Source organism: Zosterops lateralis, assembly GCF_965231275.1.
Source record: "Zosterops lateralis genome assembly, chromosome: 29".
Taxonomy (NCBI): Eukaryota; Metazoa; Chordata; class Aves; order Passeriformes; family Zosteropidae; genus Zosterops; species Zosterops lateralis.
Window position 1 is genome coordinate 5,932,087 of NC_139789.1, and position 22,265 is coordinate 5,954,351.

Sequence of the window (22,265 nt, forward strand, 5' to 3'; positions counted from 1 at the left end):
GATCCCAGTGCACTCAGACAAGAGCCTGGAGGCTCTGTGGGTGTGCCAGATCCCCAAATTCCCATCCTCGTGGGGACTGGGGAGAGCAGCTTGGCGTGTCCTGGGCAGGAAGGGTCTGATGCCTCATCCCAGAGAGGGGAGAGGGGGCAGCTGGCCCAGGGCTGGGGGTTGTTGGGCTTCTGTCACCGCTGACTTTCTTGCTTTGGAGTGTTTGAGTCTTTGCAGCGCCGTTCTCAGGCTGCTTCACGTAAACAATATTGTATTCTCAGAATTTATCTGTGTGTTTTGCATAGTTGTTCTCTGAGAGGAGAATTTGACTGATGGTCACAGTGACCAATGGAGTCAGGAGGTTGTGACCTCCTTGGGCCAATCCTGGCCCTCTGTACAAAGTGTATATAAGTTATTGGAGTCAGATAATAAAGAGCCTTCCATGTCTGACCTGCTGTGCCTGCTGTGCCTGCTGTCCCCTGTGAGGGTCCACACCACGTCACAACCTGTCACCCCTCTAAGGGCAGGGGTAACACCTGGTGACCCTTTTGTGTCTGGGTCACATCTGGTGACTCCAGCTGTGGGAGAACAGGGCCCCCCATCACAGACTTCCAGTGTAGTAAAGGTGTAGTTAAGGTGTAGTAAAGGTGTAGTAAAGGAGTTCTTCATCTTCCTCACCTCTTTTCACCCCTTCCCGTGCTGGTGCCATCTGTAGAAATTTCCATGGACAGCCATCCATCCTTCAGTGCTGCCCTTCCTCCCCTGCAGGAAAGGAAAGGAAAGGAAAGGAGAGGGGTGATGCTCCCAGTGACATTCCCCACACCCCCAGGGGAACAGCCTGTGCCAGCCCAGCTCTTCTGACTCAGCCTGCAGCCTTTGGTGGCTCAGCAGCGGGGGAACGGCCAGGTGGAAGCATTTCACTCCTAAAAAAAACCATCCTTGATCTTTTTTTACCCTCCTCTGCCCAACCTTGCCAGTCCCGTCTCCCCGAAGGCAGCCAAGAGCTGCTGACAGTGAGAGGAAGTCTCCATCTGAAGGCCTATAATTATCCTGTCTGCCTTCCCAGAAAAGGCCAGTTGGGGAGCGAGTGTGCTCCTGTTCCCGGGCCCAGCCCTGCCTGTTCCTGCCTCCCCAATTACTGCTAATGCACTTTTTATGATGATAAGACGACTGGGTTGGGGAGAAGTTATTGACGGGGAAATGGAACGTAATTCACTCCCTGTTTGTTTGTTCTGTCAGAAAACCCTCGTTTTGGTTTTATTTTGTGAGGCGCTGGGAAACGGCCCTCAGGAAGGAAAAAAGTGCAAAAATCTGTCAGTAAAAGACTGGATTTCACGGGGCCCAGAGTCTCTGCAGGGTCTCTCCAAGGGGTGTCCTCAGTCTTGTGGAGTGTCTCCTCCACAGTCCTTCTCAGCACCTTGGATCACCAGAACCCGGATCACCAGAGCCTTGGATCACCGGAGCCTTGGGTCACCAGAACCCTGGATCACCAACAGCCTGGATCTCCAGTGCCTTGGATCACCAGAACCTGGATCACTAGAACCTTGGATCACCAGAACCTGGATCACCAGAACCTGGATCACCAGAACCTTGGGTCAGCAGAACCTTGGGTCAGCAGAACCCTGGATCACCAGAACCCTGGATCACCAGTACTTTGGATCACCAGAACCTGGATCACTGGAGCCTTGGATCACCAGAATCTTGGATCACCAGAACTTGGGTCACCAGAACCCTGGATCACCAACAGCCTGGATCTCCAGTGCCTTGGATCACCAGAACCTGGATCACCAGAACCTTGGGTCAGAAGAACCTCGGATCACCAGAACCTGGATCACCAACCCTGGATCACCAGCACCTTGGATCACCATCACTGTGGATCTCCATCACTGTGGATCACCCTGGATCAGCCCTGTGCCTGTGGGAGCAGTGGGGGTCTCTCTCCTCCCCAAAGGGGAAGGGGCTGCTCAGGGCTGGCCGTGGGCTGCAGACAGGAGCTGCAGTGCCTGGAGAGCACGAGGGGGGAGGAATCAAACCTGCAGCTCAGGGGCTTGGACAATTTTCAAATCAACAGTTTAGCTCCGATTCTCACCCGTTGTCCAAGTGAGCAGTAAAATCTCATAGGTTTGGTGGTAGGGATTTTGTGTCTAACAGTGAGTCCCCTGTGGGCAGCTGGGCATTGCAGGAGCTCAGGAAAAGCCCCTGCACAGAGAGCTCAGCTCCCCCATCACCCCACACCAACCAGCACAGGACCCCAGGAGGAGATGCTGAGCAGTGACTCCACGTTCAGCGGGGTTTGGAGCACCATCCCTTCCTCCAGGACAGAAATAGAACCTTGTTTTTCTCCTTGGCTGAGCCCTCATCATGCAGCCCGCACCCATTTAAATGTATACGTGACATTAAGGTTTATTAGGGGCTTTTATTTTTAGGAAATGAACTCTCATCAATAAAGTGTTCTTAAAAGCCCTGGATGTTTTTTAGCTGTACCTTCAGAATTGACTTCTGCAAACTCCTCAGATATCGAGCGGAGGTGAGGGCAGGAAGGAAGTCAGGGGCAGAGTGAGCATTTATATTTTAGCCTGGAGCAGAGTTCGGGTTTTACCTTTCTCAGATGGAAGGCAGATCCCCCCAGCGCTGCCAGTTCCTCCAGTGGGGACCTGCTCGATAACCTTTAGCTGTAACATTGCAAAGGAGGCTCTGCGACCTCTAAATATAGATTTGGGTATTTATAAACGCGGTGCTTTGTACACACGGCCTTCGGTGGGGACGTAAACAGCTCCAGCAAATTGTATTTACCTCCAGCGTGGAAACAAATGCTTGATTGCATCACATGAGCTTTTATTTATATACTGCTGGCCACGCCAGGCAGGGAAGGGGAGAAGGCTTCCTTTTGTCTTTCGACCCCTAAAAGACCCTGGAGACTTCTCCCCAGCTGCCATTTGTCCTCCTGTCGGGCTCTGTGGGAGGCTGTTTGCATCTTATTTTACAGACTCTTGGGGATGAGCAGATAAATAGACACTTCCCGCGGTCACGTGCGACGCTTTTCTCGAGAAAACAGACGGCGACTTTATGATCTGAGTGATTTTATTTGAACACAGCTGCGGCCTCGTGATTTCAATATTTCAATAAATTTCCAGCTAACTAGATGAGAGGAAACAGGGGAAGGAAAGCAGGTTAGAGAAAGGGAAGGAGGATTCCCAGTGTGGGCTCTGCACAAACACTGCTGGGCACGGTTTCCTGCCATGAGCAGCCCCTTGACACCCCTTGGGGTGGTCAGAGCCCAGCTCAGCCCCCTGCCAGCCTGCAGAGCTGCTCTGGGGGCAGTGGGATGCTGGTGGAGGTCACTGGAGGGGCTCAGGTGTTGTTCTTTGTGCCTGGGCTGGCTCAAGCACGGCCCCAGACCCCCTGTGTGTGTGTGCTCACCATCTCTGCCCCGCTCCTGCTGCTGCTCTGGGAGGAGATTGTGGCTTCCTCCTGGGGCTGTGGGATCCCATCTCTTCCCTGGGAGGCTCCGAGGGGAAGGGGAGCTGCAGGAGCAGGCTGGGCTCTGCTCGGGGTGGTTCTGACCTGAGCACAGCTCTGGTTTGTGGGTTGTGGCCCATCAGATTCCCCGCTCTGAGGGGTCACTGAGCTGCTCTGTGTCAATGCACCTGTGAGGAGGGACGGGCAGGTGGAAGCAGAGGTGTCACAGCCAAGGGGATTTCACACCCCAGAGCCACTGGCATCAGCCTCTTCCACACTCCGAGATGTGTGTGCCCAGTGCTGCCCCATCTCCTTCATGGTCCTTCTCCCCTTCCCTGGCAACATTCCTGTACATCTCCCCCTGTTCCCTGGTGTTTTGGTCACCTCCAAGGAGATGGAGAGTGAAATTCACCGTTTCTAAGTGTTGTTTTCAGCTCTACCAGCTTCTGGTGATGCTCATTAGGTGGGTTTTGCAAGGGCGATTTCCCCTGTACGGAACAATTTAAAACTCCACTTTTCAGGAGTAAAAGAGGCTTTGCAACGTTGAAATGTCTCAGTAGGATCAGGCCTTCAATCATTTTTCTGCTGGAGCTGCTTCATATGTAAAAAATGGAGGTAAAAGGCTGTTCTGAAAAAGGCCAAGAGGTTTAATTTCAACTGGGATCATTAGGAATATCAGCAACAACACCACTATTAATCACAAACCGCGTTTATTGGGGTTTGTCTTTGTGCCTGCCACTGATGATATTTCCTTTTTTATTTTTTTGTGCCCTCCAGGTCCCCCTGTGTTCATCAAGAAGCCCGTGGACCAAATTGGTGTGTCAGGAGGGGTGGCCTCCTTCGTGTGCCAAGCCACTGGCGACCCAAAGCCAAGGGTCACCTGGAACAAGAAAGGGAAGAAGGTGAACTCTCAGAGGTTCGAGGTGAGAGACGTCCCTGAAAAATCTGGTGTCTCTGTGAAGAGGGAGGGACTGACACGAAGCAGCCCCTGCTCCTCTGCAGCCACTCTCAGGGCTGATAATAAAGGGAAATTTGGAAGGGGGAGGAGTTTTAACAGCAGGAGGAGTGAAATGCAAGCTCTTGGCCATGTCAACAGCTGGGCCTGTTCCAAAGCAAGAGAGAACTTGGCTCAATTATGTTATTGAAGTTTTTTATTTTGTGTCGTTGCGGGGGTTTTTTTCCCTTTCCTGGATAACTTCCTGCTTTCTTAAGGAACCCCAGCTAAGCTGGTGGCACTTTCAGCTGTGTAAATGCACCTTTCACATCCCTCCACGGCTCAGCACCTTAATCCTGGGACAGGCTGGAGCAAAAGCTGCAGTTTTTTTTTTTAAATCGCAGCCGTTGGCAGCCAGCCCCGAGCAATTGGCATTGTTTAGATAGAAATGAGAGCGGGGGAACAAGGGCTGGGGAGGTCATCCTGTGGAATTTGCTGTGGGACTGAGCCCTGCCAGGCAGCTGCGAGCTGAGAGCAGCTCTGTGCTGTCAGCTGCCCCTGCAGATGGAGGAGTCAGGCGGGGGCTCCTTTTTATTATGTTTTCCTTTGGTCCCTTTCGTCCTCCTTCGCTCCAGTCGTGCCCTGAACTCCCACCCCACACCCCTCCCTGTGGATGGTTCTTTCAGAGCCCCTGAGATGCAGGTTGGGGGTTTGGTGGCTCAGGGGCCACTGGCAGGGTTTGGGGACAGCTCTGTCACCCTGAGCCTGGGTTGGGGGACACTGGGGGCTCAGGGGCAGCTGCTGAGGGGTTGCAGTGGGTGTTTGCTGCTCTCTCTCATGATATCTCTGTCTCTTTGTCCCCAGACTTTGGTGGCTCAGTGTTCACTGGCAGGGTTTGGTGACAGCTCTGTCACCCTGAGCTCGGTGCAGAGCCAGGGCTGGGGGACACTGGGGGCTGAGGAGAAGCTGCTGGGGGGTTGCAGTGGGTGTGTGCTGCTCTCTGCTGTCTCTGACGTGTCTCTTTGTCCCCAGACCATCGAGTTTGACGAGAGTGCAGGGGCTGTGCTGAGGATCCAGCCCCTGCGCACGCCGCGCGACGAGAACATTTATGAGTGCGTTGCCCAGAACCCCCATGGGGAGGTCACAGTCCACGCCAAGCTCACCGTCCTGAGAGGTAAAGAACCTGCCCAGTGCCACGGGAAGGGCCCTCAGGTGGGTGGGGAGGCTGCTCAAAGTCCCTGGCTGAGGCACAAAGCCCTCCTGGGTTTGGTTTGGTGTGGTTTGTTCTGACCCCAGATCTGTTGGCTGTTCTCACCCCAGAGAGACACAAAACTGCTGTGGTGGGAACTGGGCCACTCCAGGAGGTTTGACTGGTGATGTGCTGGGGTTCCTCCCAACCTGATCTTCCTCCCCTCCAAAAAACTCCTTCCCCAGGTTTATGAACAGCACCAGGAGCTCCCCATTACACACACGCAGAGATTATACCCAGGAGCTCCCTGTGATACCCAGAAATGTGGCTCCAGGAAAATCCTCACTGAGGAACCCCTGAATGAGTCGGGGTTCAGATGATTATGGATCTGCATGGGCTTTCACCCATTTGGTAGCAATGCAAACGTTTTTCCTCGTGCAGGATTCCTCTCGTGCCTTTCTGGGCTTCTCCCCTCTCCCCAGAGGTCCCTGGCTCTGTGCACTCTCCAGGAAAACAATCCCATTCTCCATTTTGTTCTGGTTCCTTTTCCCACTCGTCCCCGTTGCAGAGGATGTTTACATGGATGCCTCCCTCGTGTCATCTGTTGGAAATCTGCTCCCTGAACTGGCTGTGGGGGAGGGAACAATATGCTGCAGCTCTGGATGCCTCTGGATGTTTTCTGTTATTGCCCTGGAGATCCCTAAACTCACTGTGGGCAGAGCTGAGCGGGGCCGGGGGCTCAGGCTGACCCGTTTTGGGGTTGGAACACCCTCCAGTGATGTCCTCTGTTCAAAGCTCAGGGCAGTGCCGGTGATCCTGGCAGGAGTGGGGTGGTGGATAAGCCTGGGAGCTCCCGTGGGGAATTCAGCTTGGCTGTGGGTGAAGCCAGGGGTGTTTGGGCAGCACCGGCAGTAAAAACCCTTCTCTCTGCAAGGAACAAGACTAAAAACAATTCCAGGAGCTCCAGGCAGGAGCCTCACAGGGCCAAGGGGTAGCTTTACCTATGGGCCAGTTGTTTTTCCTCCAGCAATTCCAACATTCCCTCCTGGAGCAGCTGAAACCCTTTTGTTTGGGCAGGCACCGAGCACGTCCTTTGTGCAAAACTGGCTGTGAGTCCCCAACGTGCAGCAGGAACCAACACCAGACACGAAGGGCACAGAGCCCCCTTCCTGGCTGGGAATATCCCTGCTGTGGGCTCGGGGCTGGCAGGATTTTGGCTGCCTGGGAGCGTGTGGGGGCCCGTGGTCCAGTCATGCCTGACAGATTTGTGTGGGTGCCTTGGATGTGTGTGCAGCTCCTGCGCCTGGCGTGGCATTTAACCTTCTGGTGGAGGGAGGTGGTGGGATGGAGCTGTCAGGAGCTGGGAAAGGCTCGGTGTGACAGGAGTGTGCTAATCCCAGAGGGTGGGAGCCTCATCCTTCACACTTATCCCCATGAGTTCCTTTGGAGCTGTGACAGGCTGGGAGAGGGGGCCCTGCAGTCACATTCTGAGTCTGCACCCCTTGAATTCAGCAGGTCCTGCTCCAGCTGCCCGCAGTGGTTTCGGTGTCCCCAGCAGGGAGCTGCACCCTGAGGGATCACTGATGGAATCACCAAGGCTGGAAAGACCCCCAAGGTCACCAAGCCCAACCTTGACCCATCCCCACCTTGTCCCCACCCAGAGCACTGAGGTGTCCAGTGTTCCTTGGGCTCTTTCAGGGATGGGGATCCCTGGGCAGCCCCTCCCAAGGCCTGACCACCCTTTCCATGGGGAAATTCCTGCTGATGTCCCCCCTGAGCCTCCCCTGGCCCAGCCTGAGGCCGTTCCCTGCTCCTCCCTGTGTCTGCCTGGGAGCAGAGCCCGACCCCAGCTGGGCACAGCCTCCTGTCAGGGAGCTGCAGAGCCTGGGACAGGAATGAACCGAGCTCAGGGGCTGTCCTGAGGGACCAGGGCTCTCTGCACATCCTTGTGCAGCTCTTCCTCCTGGGATCAGCCTCATCCACGTCAGCCGGAGACAGCTGACAGCTCAGGGGCTGCATCCTCCCACTGCCTGACTGCTCCCAGCCTCTGCTGATCCCACCAGAACATTCTGGCTGTGCTCCCCCAGCTCCCCTGCTCTGCTTTGGGCTCTCCTGGAGCACTGGGGGTCCCCTGAACCTGAGGGAGCAGGAGTTACCTGCAGGCTGGGCCAGGGTGGTGTTGGAGAGCATCAAGGAGGCAGATTTTGTAGCAAATCCTCCCCTTTCCCTGCTCAGCTGGAGTTGCTCCATCCTTCACCACTCCTCATCTCTCACACAGCACAGTTTGTCTCCTCTTTATCTGCCTTTTTAAGTGCTGGGGAAAGTTAAAAGCACCGAGCCAAGCTGATCTGCACAATGACAGAGTGAGCAGTGTTGGCATCCACTCCCCTCCTGTTCCTCCCCTCTCCTGCACTCACCCACTCTCCTGTTTGTCTCTTCTCTCCCTGCTCAGCCTCCTCCTCCTCTGTGGCTCTGCTCTCCCTCGCAGAGCTGATGCTGAGCAGGGGGAGGGGGCTGCTCTGGGGGGCTGCTCTGCCCGGCCTGGGGATGGAGGGAGGTGTCACTGCAGACAGAACCCGTTACCTGGGCACACTCTGGGCAGTGCAAACCTGCCCCAGCTGCTGCCAACTGCCCTGGGGGGCTCTGGCCTGACCTGCCCCAGCTGCTGCAGACTGCCCTGGGGGGCTCTGGGGTGGCTGTGCAGCCTCTGCTGTGACCCCAGACCTTCCTGCACCAGTGCAGTCCCCTCCCAGCAAACAGCACAGAAAAGGTTTCCTCTTTGCAGAAGAGAAAACAATTCCCTCTTTGCAGAGGAGAAAACAAATTTCTTCTTTTCAGAGGAGAAAACAATCCATCCCTCCCTGCCAAATGCAGCTGCTGAAGGGACTGAGCACAAACCCCTCTGGCTCCTGCACCTGGTTCCTCCTGGATCAGACCCTGGTAGGAACCCAAAGGCTTCACTTGGAAACAGGAAAGTGCAGGAGGGAAAACCTCAGGGAGCTGCTGGGAGGCAGAGCTGTGGTGGACACTGTTCAACCCACAGGGTCCCTCCAGAGCAGCTCTGCTGCCTTGTTTGTCCTCCCTGCTCTGCCCCTCCAGGGATCCCGCTTTGGTGGGGCTGTGGGGACTGGCTGTTCTCCTCACAGCTGGCTGGACAGAGCCCTGCAGACCTGATTTCTGCAGAGCTGGAGGAAAAAGCAGATTTGGGAAGCGTTTTCCAGTTGTTTCTGACTCCAGCTGCTGTTGTTTTTTTGCTGTAACTTGGGCAGGAAGGAGGGTAGTTGGCACAGGCTCGTCAGGTCTGTGCTGGTGAAGATTCTCTAGGCTGCCCCACTCCCAAAAACGGGATTTATGTCCCTGTCTGTATCTCTTGGGGTATTTACAGGGAGGTTGTGGACTCCTCATCCCTGGGAGTGTCCCAGGCCAGGCTGGACAGGGCTTGGAGCCCCCTGGGACAGTGGGAGGTCCCTGTCCATGGCAGGAGGGGGCTGGATGGGCTTTGAGGTCCCTTCAGTCCCAAAAACCACCCTGGGGTTCTGTCTGTGTCTACATTTATATCTCCATCATCCCTATCTACGTGATGATGATGATTATTACATCCTGTATGCAGAATTATCCTTTCCCTCCACGCCTTTATTGCCCTGGGGGAGACTCTGGTGAAGGGTTTTCTGTGCTGGCAGAGCTGGGTGGGCTCAGGGACCCCCAGCTGAGGGAGGCAGGGCTGGGTCTCCCACCAGGACCAGGCTGGGTCCACTCTCTGCTCTGTGGAAGCTGATGGGGGCAGCTCTGTTGGTAAATGCTGCACAAAAAAGCAATGACTGGCGCAGTTCAGTGTAAGGAGCAGGATCTGGAGTGTCCTGCCCACCCTGGACAGAGTTCTCTCTGTCCCTGGGGCTGCTGCTCTGCAGGGCAGGGGACAAGGGGCTGGGGACACCCCAGGGCTGGGGGACACCCCGGGGCTGGGGGACACCCCCAGGACTGTCCTTGAGGCTGCTGCTCTGCAGGGCAGGGGACAAGGGGCTGGGGACACCCCAGGGCTGGGGGACACCCCGGGGCTGGGGGACACCCCCAGGACTGTCCTTGAGGCTGCTGCTCTGCAGGGCAGGGGACAAGGGGCTGGGGACACCCCGGGGCTGGGGGACACCTCGGGGCTGGGGGACACCCCGGGGCTGGGGGACACCTCGGGGCTGGGGGACACCGCCAGGACTGTCCCTGGGACACTTTCACACCTTCTGGTGATTCCCTCTGGGGCTCCTTTCATCAAGGATTCAGACATTTCTTTAGCAATTCCAGCCTGAAATCTCCCTCACACATTTCCTGCTTCAGGAGCACATCTGGTGTGGGAATGTGTGAAGTTCTAGCAAGATCCCTCTGGTTTGTTGGGGGGTTTTTTGGTTTTTTTTTTTTGTTGTTGTTGTTTGTTTTTTGTGTGTGTGTGTGTGTGTGTGTTTTGTTGTTGTTTTTTTTTTTGGTTTTTGTTTTGTTTTGTTTTGTTTTGTTTTTGTGTGTGTGTGTGTGTGTGTGTGTGTGTGTGTGTGTGTTTTGTTTGTTTTTGGTTTGTTTTTTTTTGGGGGGGGGGGGTGGTTGTTTTTTGGGGGGGGGGGTTTTGGTTTTTTTTTTCAATTCTTGGCTTTAAATCACAAAAGGTAAACAAGAAGCAGCTCTGGATGCTCAGCAGAGTCCCAGGGGAGCACGTGGGAAAAGAAAGGTGCCCCCTCTGAAATGTTACTTTGCCATTTGGAGAATCCCTGGCAGTCTTGTCTTCAAACTCCACTTGTTTTGCTCTTCTTGTGGTGACCTGAAAATGGGGTGACATTGACAGGCAGATTAATTCTGTAGCTCCTGAATAACATCAAAGTCATTTTAGCTGAGATGCCTGAAGACAGGGGGTGCGTGGGGACACGTCAGGGGAGGGAACACAGGCATTACCTGCCCTGTTTGGGGGGGCAGCACACCTGTCTGGGGGTGCATTTATTGCCAAATCTCAATAACATCGTGAGGCTGTTACTGTTCCCATGGTGAGACTTTCAGCTCCAAAGAAATGGAATCAACAGACAGAGAACATCAGTGAGGCTCCTCCCTGCACTGAAATTCTCTTTGGGCTGGGCAGGGACAGAGAACTGAGACTCAGGGACAGACACAGGGCTCGGAATGATGGAATTCCACAAGGACACCTGGGCAGCCCAAGGGTTCCTAAACACCATGGAAGGAACAGGGATGGGGCTCCAGGAGTGCTGGAATTTTGATTTTTCATCCTGATTAAAACTTGCATCACTCGAGCTGCTCCAGCTCTGTAATTGAACGAGGACAGTCAGGCCAGGCAGCATCCAGATCTCCAGAGGAGAGTGAAAAATCCCTCCTCCTCTTCCCTCCAGAGCATCCTCTTGCCTTTCTGCACCGGCTCCATGGCACGTCTGCTCAGGCTCACACCCTCCTCCTGTAAATTATTAAACAACTGTGTACACCCTGCGGGGGAAAGAGCAGCAGCAACACCCGCTTTATCTTCCTTAATCACCCTCATTTCCAGCTCGGCTAATTAGCTGAACCCAGGGCTGCCACCTTCCCTTCCAGAGTGACAGGGGGGACAGAGCAGCCCTGTCCCCTGCCTGGGGCTGGGACCCCTCACTGTGTGTGGCAGCCTGAGCTGGGCCCAGGCTCAGAACGTGTCCCTGGGTGGGATTTATGATCAATGACAGCTCGATTTCTCCTCTCTCTGCATCCCTCCCGTGCTCAGCGAGGCCTTGGGGTGATTCACCAGCTTTGGGGGGGCTGTGAAGAGCTGGGGCTGAGTCAGGGATGCACAAGGTGTTGGGGATGTTCCTTTCATGTGGCAGCTGCACCTCAGGAAAAGCTTTGCCTGCACCATCCCAGATGTGCCCTTGGAGCATCTCCAGCTCGTGCCTGGTTCTTTTGTCCCTGCAGTTGCCTGAGCTGCTTTCAGAAGGAGAATTCACCACCAGAACCATCCCTTGTTTATTCAGGGGCAGGTCTGGGGGTGTCGGGGATGGATGGGGAGGGTGGCAGGGCCTGTCCCGTGGGGGTTGCAGGGAGGTTGTGATTGCAGTCCCAGGGAGCCCAGCTGCAGGGCCTGGAGGAGTCTCACTTCCCTGGCAGGAAGGAAATGTGAGCACTTGAGCCTGAGCAGCCTGTGATGCTCCAGAGCCGCTTCCTCCGCTCCTCGAGCCCGAGCGCTGCCTCTCGTCGCAGTCGTTTTAATTAAACTCAGAGGAATTCTGCACGTTGTGCTGCGAGATGAACATTTCTGTTTAATTAGAAACGCTGGGTAATGACGGTTGTAGCTGCTCCCCCAGCTCAGGCTCACACACACACACTCGTGTGCACACCACACACACACACACCCTGTGTTATTCCAGGGGTTATTTATCCCCCTGTGCATTCACCGGCTGATGGAGGGAAGGGCCAGGGGCTGGAGGGAAGGGCCAGGGGCTGCAGGCAGGTGCAGCAGCATCACCGGGGAGAGGAGAAAAGCGGGGATCAATAGTGATGTCATCCACAGCCAATGCGGCTCCAGCCCTCGCCCTCCCACGGCTGCCGAGAGAGAGGAAAGAAGGGGAGGGAGGGCCATTAGAGCCTGGCTGGGAGCTGTGCACAGGCACAGCCATTCCCAGAGTCCCCGTGCTGGCCTGGCATCACTGCTGGAGGGGCTGGGGGGCTGCAGGAACACACGGTTTGGGGGGTCCTGCAGTGCCCCAGCTCAGCCCAGGGAGCTCAGAGGGGCTGGGTCAGTCCCTGGTTAAAGATGTGTGAGAACAGCTCCAATTTACGATACAAAATTCTGGTTTGGAGGTGCTTCAGATGCACCAAAATGGCTTTAAACTGAAATAGTGCAGGTTTGGGTTGGATACCAGGAGGAAATTCCTCCCTGGGAGGGTGAGGAGGCCTGGCACAAGTGCCCAGAGCAGCCCCTGGATCCCTGGCAGTGCCCAAGGCCAGGCTGGAGCAGCCTGGGACAGTGGGAGGTGACCCTGGGGCAGTGGGGGGTGTCCCTGGGACAGTGGGGGGTGTCCCTGGGACAGTGAGAAGTGTCCCTGCCATGGCACCCAGGGGTGGGACTGGGTGGGATTTAAGGTCCCTTCTGTCCCAAACCATTCTGGGATTCTGTGAACAGACACCCCACCCCAGCCAGGCCACTGGGTTTGTCCCTTGTCCCTCTGTCTCTGGGTTGTGCCATTTGTATTTGGCTCCACTCCTCCTCATCCACTGTGTGCCAGCCTGGGGAAAGGAGCTCTGGCTGTGTTTGCAGTTGGCAGGGGGTCCCCAGCCAAGGCCAGCCCCACCCCAGTGCCCCTCTGAGAGCTCCCCTCGGTGTCAGCGGGAGGCTGCTGGTGATGGATGTTCATTTCTTAAGAACCCCACCTGTTTTTAAGTTCCCTGCATTATTTCCCTTCTGTTCCCTCACCTGTTTTTGGGCTGGATTCCACGGCCCAGCCTCCCGGGCTGTGATTCCCTGACACGGCTCATTGGGGATGACAGAGGATCCCTCCCAGTCTCTCCCTGCTGCTGGAATCCTCCCCAAACACCTTCTGGGGGGGAAATGGCCCGTTCCTGAGCCGTGGCAGCCAGCCTGAGACAGCTCTCCCCGTCCCACGGGAGTCAGGGGCTGTGCCAGATATTACTGGGGAAATAATATCTGGGGTTTTGTGGGAGTTACCACCAATTATTCAGCCTTGTTGGGATTGCCCTGCTCACCCTCATTAGTGAAGGCAGAAGCAGCACTGAGAGGAGCAGGAAGCTCAGCTGGGTGCTGGTGCCACCGTTCTGGGAGGGCAGCAACACTCGGAATTAATAAACTCCAAACTCACCCCCTGGCTGACAGCACTTGGCGTGGTGGTGTTATTGTTGTTGTGTGTGTGTCCCCTCTGGTCTCTGCAGCTGAAGGAGGAGATTTCCCTCTCCTTTCTCTCCTAGTCCCAGAGTCTTTGACAGCCCTTTCCACGTGGGTTTCCCATCTTTTCTCTCTGTGCTCTGTGCAGTCAGGTTTGGAGGGGGAAGGTGAGCCCATTGTTGTGGTTTGAAAGCAAAACGAGTGAGAGGCTCCAAGTCAGAAATATAATTTAATAAGAAGAAAGATAAAAAGGTAAAAATAAAATAAAATCAATGCAATAACACAAAGGAGCACTGCCAGAGTCAGAACACACCCTGAGCAGGGTGGGGGGAGCAGTCCAGGTGAGGGGCTCTTCCTGAAGCAGTGATCCCACAGAAAGGTCTGGGAGCTCTGCTCCTCTGGGAATCCAGTGGCTCAGGGCTGCTTGTCCTGTCCCAAATCCCAGATTCTCTCCAGGTGGGAATGCTTGGCTCCTCCCCCTGGGCATTGGGAGCATCTCCCAATGGGATGAGGAGTCGTGCAGTGGCTCCTTGATGGCCCATTAAACAGAGAGAGCTCCTGGAGGGAGTTCCCTGTGAGTCCTGGGCAAGGCATTGATGGGCCCTGAGCAGAAGAGCCCAAAGGAGGGGCCTGGGAAAACACTGCCCCACCTGGTTCCAGCAGCTCATGGGGATGGGGATGGGATAAATACTGTGTGTACATCCTACACCACAACACAGGACACCCATCCTGTTGACTGTGAGTGCTCAGAGGGTTCTGTGCAGTGCAGAGATCCCTGTGCAGCGTCTGCTCTGCAAACCACCCACTGCCAGCCCCAACCTGGCACAGCTTCCCTGCTGGAGAGACTCGGACACCCTGTGAGGAGCTGGGGGGGCTCAGCCCAGAGGAAAAGGGGCCTCAGGAGGGACTTTCTCACCCCCTGCAGCCCCTGACACGAGGGTGCAGCCAGGGCTGGGTTGGTCTCTGCCCCCAGGTAACAAGTGACAGCACAAGGAGGATATGGCGTCATTGTTCAGGTTGGATATCAGGAAAAATTTCTTCACTGAAAGAATGAATAAACAGGGACCAGACTGCCTCAGACTGCCTGAGCCACCATCCCTGGATGTGTTCAGGGAATGAGTGGATGTGGCACTTGAGGACGTGGTTTAGGGGGGCAGGTGGACCTGGGAAGTCTTTTCCTACCTCAGTGATTCTCTGACTCGATTCTGCTGTTCCCCAAAGGGTTTTAAAAATTTGCATTTCAATGTAGAACCTTGTGGGACATTGCAATGGCCACCCAAGCTGGTAAATAAATGTAGAATCTTGTGGGACATTGAAATGGCCACCCCAAATGGACAAGCTGGTAAATCTTAGTGTGTCACACCTTTCCCACCTTGGAGCGCCCAGTGTTTGAACTCGCCTCGCTCAGGGTGGGTTCTGCTTCCCTTGGGGTGTCCCACCGAGCCCTGGCAGCTGCTGAAAGCCCCTTTCCCTTTGCTCTGCCCCCCCCAGAGGACCAGCTGCCCCCCGGCTTCCCCAACATCGACATGGGGCCGCAGCTGAAGGTGGTGGAGCGCACGCGGACGGCCACGATGCTCTGCGCCGCCAGCGGCAACCCCGACCCCGAGATCACCTGGTTCAAGGATTTCCTGCCCGTGGACCCCAGCGCCAGCAACGGCAGGATAAAACAGCTGAGATCAGGTAAGGGCCGGGGCTGGAGGGAGCAAATAGGGGCTGCAGAGGGGCCTGAAGGAGAGGAGAGGGGTCAGAAATGCTGCAGGTTGGGGAATTTGGGTGTTTTGGGGTTTTTTACACCAAGAGTGGTTGAATTTTTTCCACTTTGAGCCCTCCTGGTCTTCTCTGCTGCCCCGTTGGCACGAGGGGAATGACAACAGGGGAGACAAGTTCCCTGGATCGTGGTTCTCCTGAGCTCAGGGGAATCTCCAGAGATGGGGAATGAGGGTTTGATCCTCAGAGCAACAACTGGCAAAGGAAAAGGAGCAAAGACCCGCTCTGGAGACACACACACACCTGGTGTAGGGTCCAGGCTCAGCAGCCTCCTGCTGCCCACCACGAGGGTGCAAAGGGAGCCTCTCAGAGCTGGTGCTGAAGAGCAGCTCTGGCAGGGAGTCCCCAGCACCACGTCCCTGCAGCCATCGCCGGAGAGCCCTTGGGAACGTTCCAGAGTGACCCCCGGGTGCCTCTGCCCCACAACAGATGTACCCCAGCTCCGTGGCTCTTTGTCAGTTTTCCATCTTTCCCCATCTGCTTGTCCATCTGTCTCTCTTGTTTGTTTTCTGTTTGCTGTTTTTTGTGTGTGTGTGTGTGTGTGGCAACGTGACGTCCCTTCACGTTCACGTTTCGGGAGCTGTTTCTGCGCTTGTTAAATCTGCCAGTTCTCTGTGTGAGAGCGTGTGCAGGGAGGGCATAGGTGGGTTTATTTTTGAGTACTACTGATGGAACACTTCCATTGATAGCTGCAAAAAAACGAAGCGAGTTTTGTGAGTTCTGCCTTCTGACAAAAAAAAAAAAAAAAAAAAAAAAAAAAACCACCAACATTAACCCAGGAAATAATCCTTTTCACAAACTGCTGGGGCTGACTGCCTTGACCCAGCCTCGAGGAAAGGTGCCCGTGGTTCATTTTTAAGTATTCTTTGGCAAAGGAAAGGCATCGTTGTAGGCAGGGGGAAAGCAGAGGCAACTGGAGTTGATTTGTTCGTGTCAGACCTTTCACAAGTTCTCCACTGAAGTGATAACCAGCTGCTCCTGCCCAGATTCTCTGCTGGCCCTGGAGAAATCAGTTCTGGCTCTGCCCTGCTGGACCTGGACAGCAAAGCATGGAAACACCTGGCTTTCCTCTTGCTTGGCTTGGCAAAGATTCTGCACAAAAGATTTTGGTTCCGTGGGCCGCCGGTGGAAAAGCTTCAGCACAGCTCCAGTTCAATGTGGCTTTTCCACACCTGCACAAATTCCTCCTTGCTCAGTGGAGCAAAGCCACGAGCAGATCCTTAAACTGCTTTGTTGAATTAGAACGGCTCGTTGAGTCCCACGAACGCAGATGAGATTGACCTCCCTGTTTTATCATAACAGCTGAGGCAAATGCAAATTTAAAAAAAAAAAAAAAAAAAAAAAATCACTCAGCATAAATAATGAGAGGTAAACTAGAATTGTATCATGCTCTGTGACCGTGATCTGAAGTGTGAGCAATGCGCAGGCAGATTATTTTTAATACATTCATCATCTTGCTAGAATGCCTTTAGCTCAGTTTGATCTGGTGCTTTCCTTGAAGCCACCTGAGCTCTGCCTTTTTTTTTTATCCCAGTGAATTTATTAACCTCAGAGTGAACCCTTGACCCTCCCGATAAACAGGAGATACCTGCTGAGATTTAATCTCATTTACAGCTCATTTAAATTAGTAAACTGGTGGAACCCTGCAGCATCCCTGTTGTCTCCAGGGCACAAACCTGTTGCCTGTGTGTCAGGGAGAGCAGATCCTGGGGCAGCCAGGGCTTCCCAGTTCTCCGGTTCCATCTGCTTTCAGGGCCTTCCAAACCTTCCGTGTTCTGCACAGGAAAGGTCTGAGAAAGTGCAAAATATCAACATTGGGGCTGTTATTGTGTCAGCACTTGTGTCTGTGGAAGGGAGTCGAGGCTGAGGCAGATCCCAGTGTGATGTGGTGAGGTGAGCTGCTGTCTGAGCTGCTAAAGTCAGAATTTAATTCCATTATTCATCTCCCCAGAAAGCAAACTCTGCTGCCAGAGGGGTGGCACCAGCACACATCAGGGCACTGGGGGTGCTGCAGGACCCTGCTGATGCTCTTTGGGGTCTTTCAGCCCCCAGTGGGACTCTGGCCACGATCCCAGTGACCCCCAGCTGGAGGGGGCTGGACAGACCCTCTGGGAACAGGAACCTTCTGCAGCCAAGTCACAACTGCACTTTGTGCCAACAGCTTTAGCAAGATTGAGAAAGAAATTCCCCCTGGGAGGGTGGGCAGGCCCTGGCTCAAGAGGTGTGAGAACAGCTCCAATTTACGATACAAAATTCTGTTTTGGAGGTGCTTCAGATGCACCAAAATGGCTTTAAACTGAAATAGTGCAGGTTTGGGTTGGATACCAGGAGGAAATTCCTCCCTGGGAGGGTGAGGAGGCCCTGGCTCAGGGTGCCCAGAGCAGCCCCTGGACCCCTGGCAGTGCCCAAGGCCAGGCTGGACCACCCTGGGACAGTGGGAAATGTCCCTTTCCATGGCACTGGATGGGATTTAAAGCTCCTTCCAACCCAAAATAATTCTGGGATTTAGTGACTGTCCCCTCTGAGCTGGGCCAGGCTGACGAGCAGCAGGGCAGCACAGACACCCAGATCCCCCTGGGGATGGAGCCATCAGGATGTGACAGCCGTGCTGCTGGGGGACAGGGGGTGATAAGAAATGAATTTTTATCAATACACGAGTTAGTGGCAGATACACAAACGAGCTCATTAAAAGGAATAAGTGAAATGTCAGACGAGGAGCTCAGTGAGATCGGGTTCTGGGCTCGGGTTTGGTTCTCATTTGTGTAAAACCTGAACTGGTAATGCAAAAATACAAACAAAAAAATACAAACAAAAAATATACAAACAAAAATACAAACAAAAATACAAACAAAAAATACAAACAAAAAATACAAACAAAAAATACAAACAAAAAATACAAACAAAAAATACAAACAGCCCTCGGAGACCACGGTCATTATATTCCCATCATCCCAGGAACCCGTTTGGAATGTGGGTCTTCACTCTAACCAAGGCACGGGTGATACATCATTAACCACAGTGGCTTTTTTCTCCCTGTCGGATGTTTCTGCTTCCCCTTCCCGTCTCCAGATGAAATTTCCAAGCAGTTGGAAATCTGTTGGGGCTCTGGGCTGAGCGCAGAGCTCAGTGTCAGCCAGGGGAGAATGGGCAGGAGCTCTGCCTGGGCTCCTGCTTCCCTCAGAGACCCAGCTTGGACAGGAGCTAAAGTGGCCTTGGGAAATGGATATTTCTGTTTATCTTGGGACAGTCACAGCAGGAGGCAAAGGCAATGTCCTCTGCTCAGCTGCCACCTAGGGGGGACACGGGCCGCCTTCAGCCATCGTCCTCAGCTCTGCAACACTAAAGCCTTTTGTGTCTTGTGTGTGTCTTCTGTTTTCTAAATAACTGCCTATAACAAGCTTTTTTCTTTTCTTTTCTTTTTTTTTTTTCACTTTTTATTTAACATTCAGAGACCTTTGGTAAGTTTGTTCAATTAAAAAAAAAATTTTAAAATCCAACCAAAAAACCCCCAAACCTGCTAATGTGCAGATTTGTAACCCTTTGCCCTCTAAACTAATTCCTTTGTAACAGCTTCTTGAGAGGCATGCTCTGCATTTCTTCTACTAACTCTTTCAGTAGGGATGTTCTGCCCTCTAAATTAATTTCTGCAGGGGTATTGCAGGCTACAAAAAAAAAAAAAAAAAAGAAAAATTAAAAAAGTAGTAATAACAATTCTAATTAATTAATCCGTACAAAGAGATAACAGCTAAATACGAACCTCCTAACATTGGATAGATTTTTTTATTTTTCTTATTTTTTTCGGTCTCTTAGCAACAGTTGTCCTGGAATTCCCCAATTACACAAAGGCTTGTGCCCTGGAACTGTGATAATTGTGTTCACACCTGCAGGAGGCCCTTGGAGTTTCACATCTAACGGGGTTAGTGGCGTTTTGAGGAGGGAGAATTGGGGGTGCAGCAATTTGGGGGTTCCCAAAGTGAAGCTGGGAGTGACAGGGAAGGGCTGGGGAAGGGAAGAGCCCCAGGACGTGTCCCCAGAGCTGCTGTCCCCATCCCTGCAGGGCCAGGTCCCCTTGGTGAGGTGTCAGGCAGAGCCCAGCCCTGCACAGACCCCAGGAGTGTCTGTCTGTCTGTCTGTCTGTCTGTGTGTCTGTCTGTCTCTCTGTGCAGCAGGAGCTGCTCCAGCCCCGGGGAGAGGCAGCTCAGCACACTCATGTCCCCCCACATGGCCTGACAGAAGGTGGGGATGTGTTTTCTGCCCTTGCCATGGCCATGGTGACTTGTCCCCCTCTCCTCCTCCTCCCCGGGCTGGGGGAACCCCTGGGGGAGCAGGGGAAGGGCTGGTGGGAGAGCAGAGCCCGTCCTTGGGGACACAATGGGGACACCTGCATGGGGAATTCTGCCTGGCACCATCCTGGCCCTTGATAATCCAGAGGCGAGGACTTTAAGCTGCATTTTGCCTCTGCTGCTAAACCCCGGGCTGGCCATCTGGGCTCAGGCAGCCTCAAAATTCGCCCTAAATAGGCAGATCTGGAGATCCAGGGAGGCTGTGCAAGGCGCTGTGAAAAGTCTGCACTGTCAGAATAGCAGCTGAGGATCTCAGAAAGCAGCATTTCACTCCCAGAGTCAGCAGCCAGTGTGAGCTTTTCCTCCTGTAATCATCCTGCAGAGCTGCTGCCCTCCCTGTGCAGCCTCGTGCTCATTCCCTGTGTGGGACACCAGGCCAGTCCTGACTGCAGGTGCCTCCCCTGCACCCCCCAACCCCAGATCAAACCCTCCAGGACCTGCCAGAGCCCCCCAGGATAATTAACAGAGTGGATTTCCTCCTGCTGCCCCTGTGCTGGACACGGAGCTGGTTAGATGTGAAACTCCAACAGTGAAAATCTCCCATCTGTGCCTGTGCCCCCCGCCCAAAGCGCTGCTGGGGCTCGTTGGACTCAAACTCTGGTGTGGGGCACGGCCCTAAACCTGCCCCAGTTAGAGCTGGGGAGCCCAGGGGGGCCCTGCTGCCCCCCCAGAGCCCTGTCCCCAGGCCAGGCTGTCCCCAGGGCTGTGGCAGCCCCTTCCCAGGGCTCAGGGGAGCAGGGAGTGACAGCCCTGCCCTGACACAGGAGGTGACTCTGGTGTCGTGTCTGGGCTCACACAGCTCTAACTTTCCAGCATGTTTCTGCTGTCAATTAGAGTGAACTTCTGCAGGAAACTGCCAGGCTTAGCCGAGACCAGAGGAGCTTTTTGAGCCACGGGTGATGTCGGGATCTCTCCCCCTCCTCTCCCCTCTCTCCCCATTAGCCTTGCTCCAGATTGGTGCCACAGATGGCAGATTTTCACTCCGGTTTTGAGACAGAAGGACGTATCAGAGGCTGTTTTTATTTCCACTGGATTGGTCTATAACCTTTTGCTGCTTCCTCTCTCTTTCTCTCTCTTGCTTTTTAAACCTTCCTGCCACCTCCTGAGTGGGGGCCCAGGCTCCCCCACCTCCTCCAAGCGCTGTCTCTCCAACCTTTGTCCTGAGAGCTAACAACCTGCTTCATTAACCTTAGCCAGTCCCTAACCCTAACTAGATGCTAACTTTTCTCTAGCTAATAACCTAACCTCATAACTAGAAGCTGAGTCTAACTAGAGTCTAATCCCTAACACTATGATGCCTCTCTTCCCCTTAGCTCCTTTGAAAAAAAGAAAAGTGAACTCTAATTAGTATCTCTGTATTTTTACCCTCTGTCCTGAGAATGGGGGATTGAACCGCAGCAGGAGGATGAGCAGGGCTGGAGGAGAAGGAGGGAAGGGTTTTTTTTTTTTGGTGATTGAGGCAGAAGATTGGCACGGAGGAGGCTTTGACTCCTGTCCTTGCCTCTGCCACAGTCTTCCCTCCGTGACCTTGGGCGAGTTGCTTCACCTCTGCCTCAGTTTCCCCCCGTGTGTAAAGCAGGATCACAACTCTGCTGTTCCTCCCTGGGGGAGAGGAGAGGGTGAGAGGCTGACATTTGTCATTTAACGTGGCTGGGAGCTCTGCAGAGTGGCAGCAGCAGTGTCACCACTGCAGAGGAGCTGGTGCATCTCTCCCCAGGGAGAGGCAATTCCTGGCACTGCGGGACCTGCCCCGTTCTCAGGATTGGGGTAAAAAAAAACCCCACCGACTAAAACCCCCTCCTTTGATAAGCTTTGAATGCCCCCGTGAGCAAAAGGACCTGCCGTGTTTGCAAAGGAAGATGGTTTTGGTTGCAGCCCCAGGAGGTTCAGATGGGGGGACAGGGGTTTTTATCCCCCCAGACTGTCACTGCCCTCCCAGCTGGGAGCTCTGCCCCAGGCTGGGCACTGAGGGGCAGCAGGAGGGGCTGGGGATAAAACACAGCCCAAGGAGAGGCCAGAGCAGCAGGGCTCTGCTCCCCACACCCTCCTGGCTGCTGTCAGGGGGGCTCCAGAGCCTTGCAGGAGGGTCCAGGCAGCCCTGGCACCTCTCCCTGCCCAGATCTGCCCCTGTGCAGATCAGCCCCAGGTCTGAGCAGGACTGAACCCCCCACACGTCTGTGCCAAGAGTTAAAGTTTGGAGCTGGGGATTTTCTGGCCAAGGTGGGATCAAACCTGCAGATTAACGTGGTGCAGGATGTCCCCCTGTGTCCCTGTCCCTGCCTGGGCTGGCACAGCCCTGAGGCCACCCCTGTCCCCAGGAGTGGGGAAGGTAAATGCAGGGTCAGCCTGAGCTCAGGGAGCAGCAAACAGTGAAGTCAGCTCAGAGCCTGAGGGGTTTCTTTACACCCCCACAACAGAATGGAGCCAGTCTGGAGCCACAGAGGCTCTGCAAACCGCCCTGGGCTGCTGAAAAGGACCCCCCACCTAAAGTCCCCCAAACCCTCTTCAGCGTCCTGGAATTTGAGATGAGACAGAGCACAAAGTTTCCTGCTGGGAGCTGTCTTCCTTGACTCAGGTCCTTTTCCCACGGGCAGTGCAGGTGTTTGGGGTTTTGCAGCCATTTCACTCATTGTCTTTGTTTCCTTTGCAGAAGGTACACCGATCCGAGGTAAGACACCCCAGCTCACTCACTCACTCACTCACTCACTCACTCACCCACTCTCCAAACACTTCTCTCCA

The 22,265-nt window shown here is 54.3% G+C and overlaps 1 protein-coding gene across 1 annotated transcript in view; it reads left to right on the forward strand.

Annotated features, from left to right (window-relative positions):
- Positions 1–22,265, forward strand: part of PTPRS (protein tyrosine phosphatase receptor type S) — a 114,488-nt gene that overhangs the window by 26,494 nt on the left and 65,729 nt on the right. Inside the window, exons 3-6 of the mRNA XM_083879766.1 lie at positions 4,225–4,370; positions 5,414–5,555; positions 14,908–15,096; positions 22,177–22,194. Coding sequence (XP_083735892.1) covers positions 4,225–4,370; positions 5,414–5,555; positions 14,908–15,096; positions 22,177–22,194 — 495 coding nt within the window. The remainder of the gene's footprint in view (positions 1–4,224; positions 4,371–5,413; positions 5,556–14,907; positions 15,097–22,176; positions 22,195–22,265) is intronic.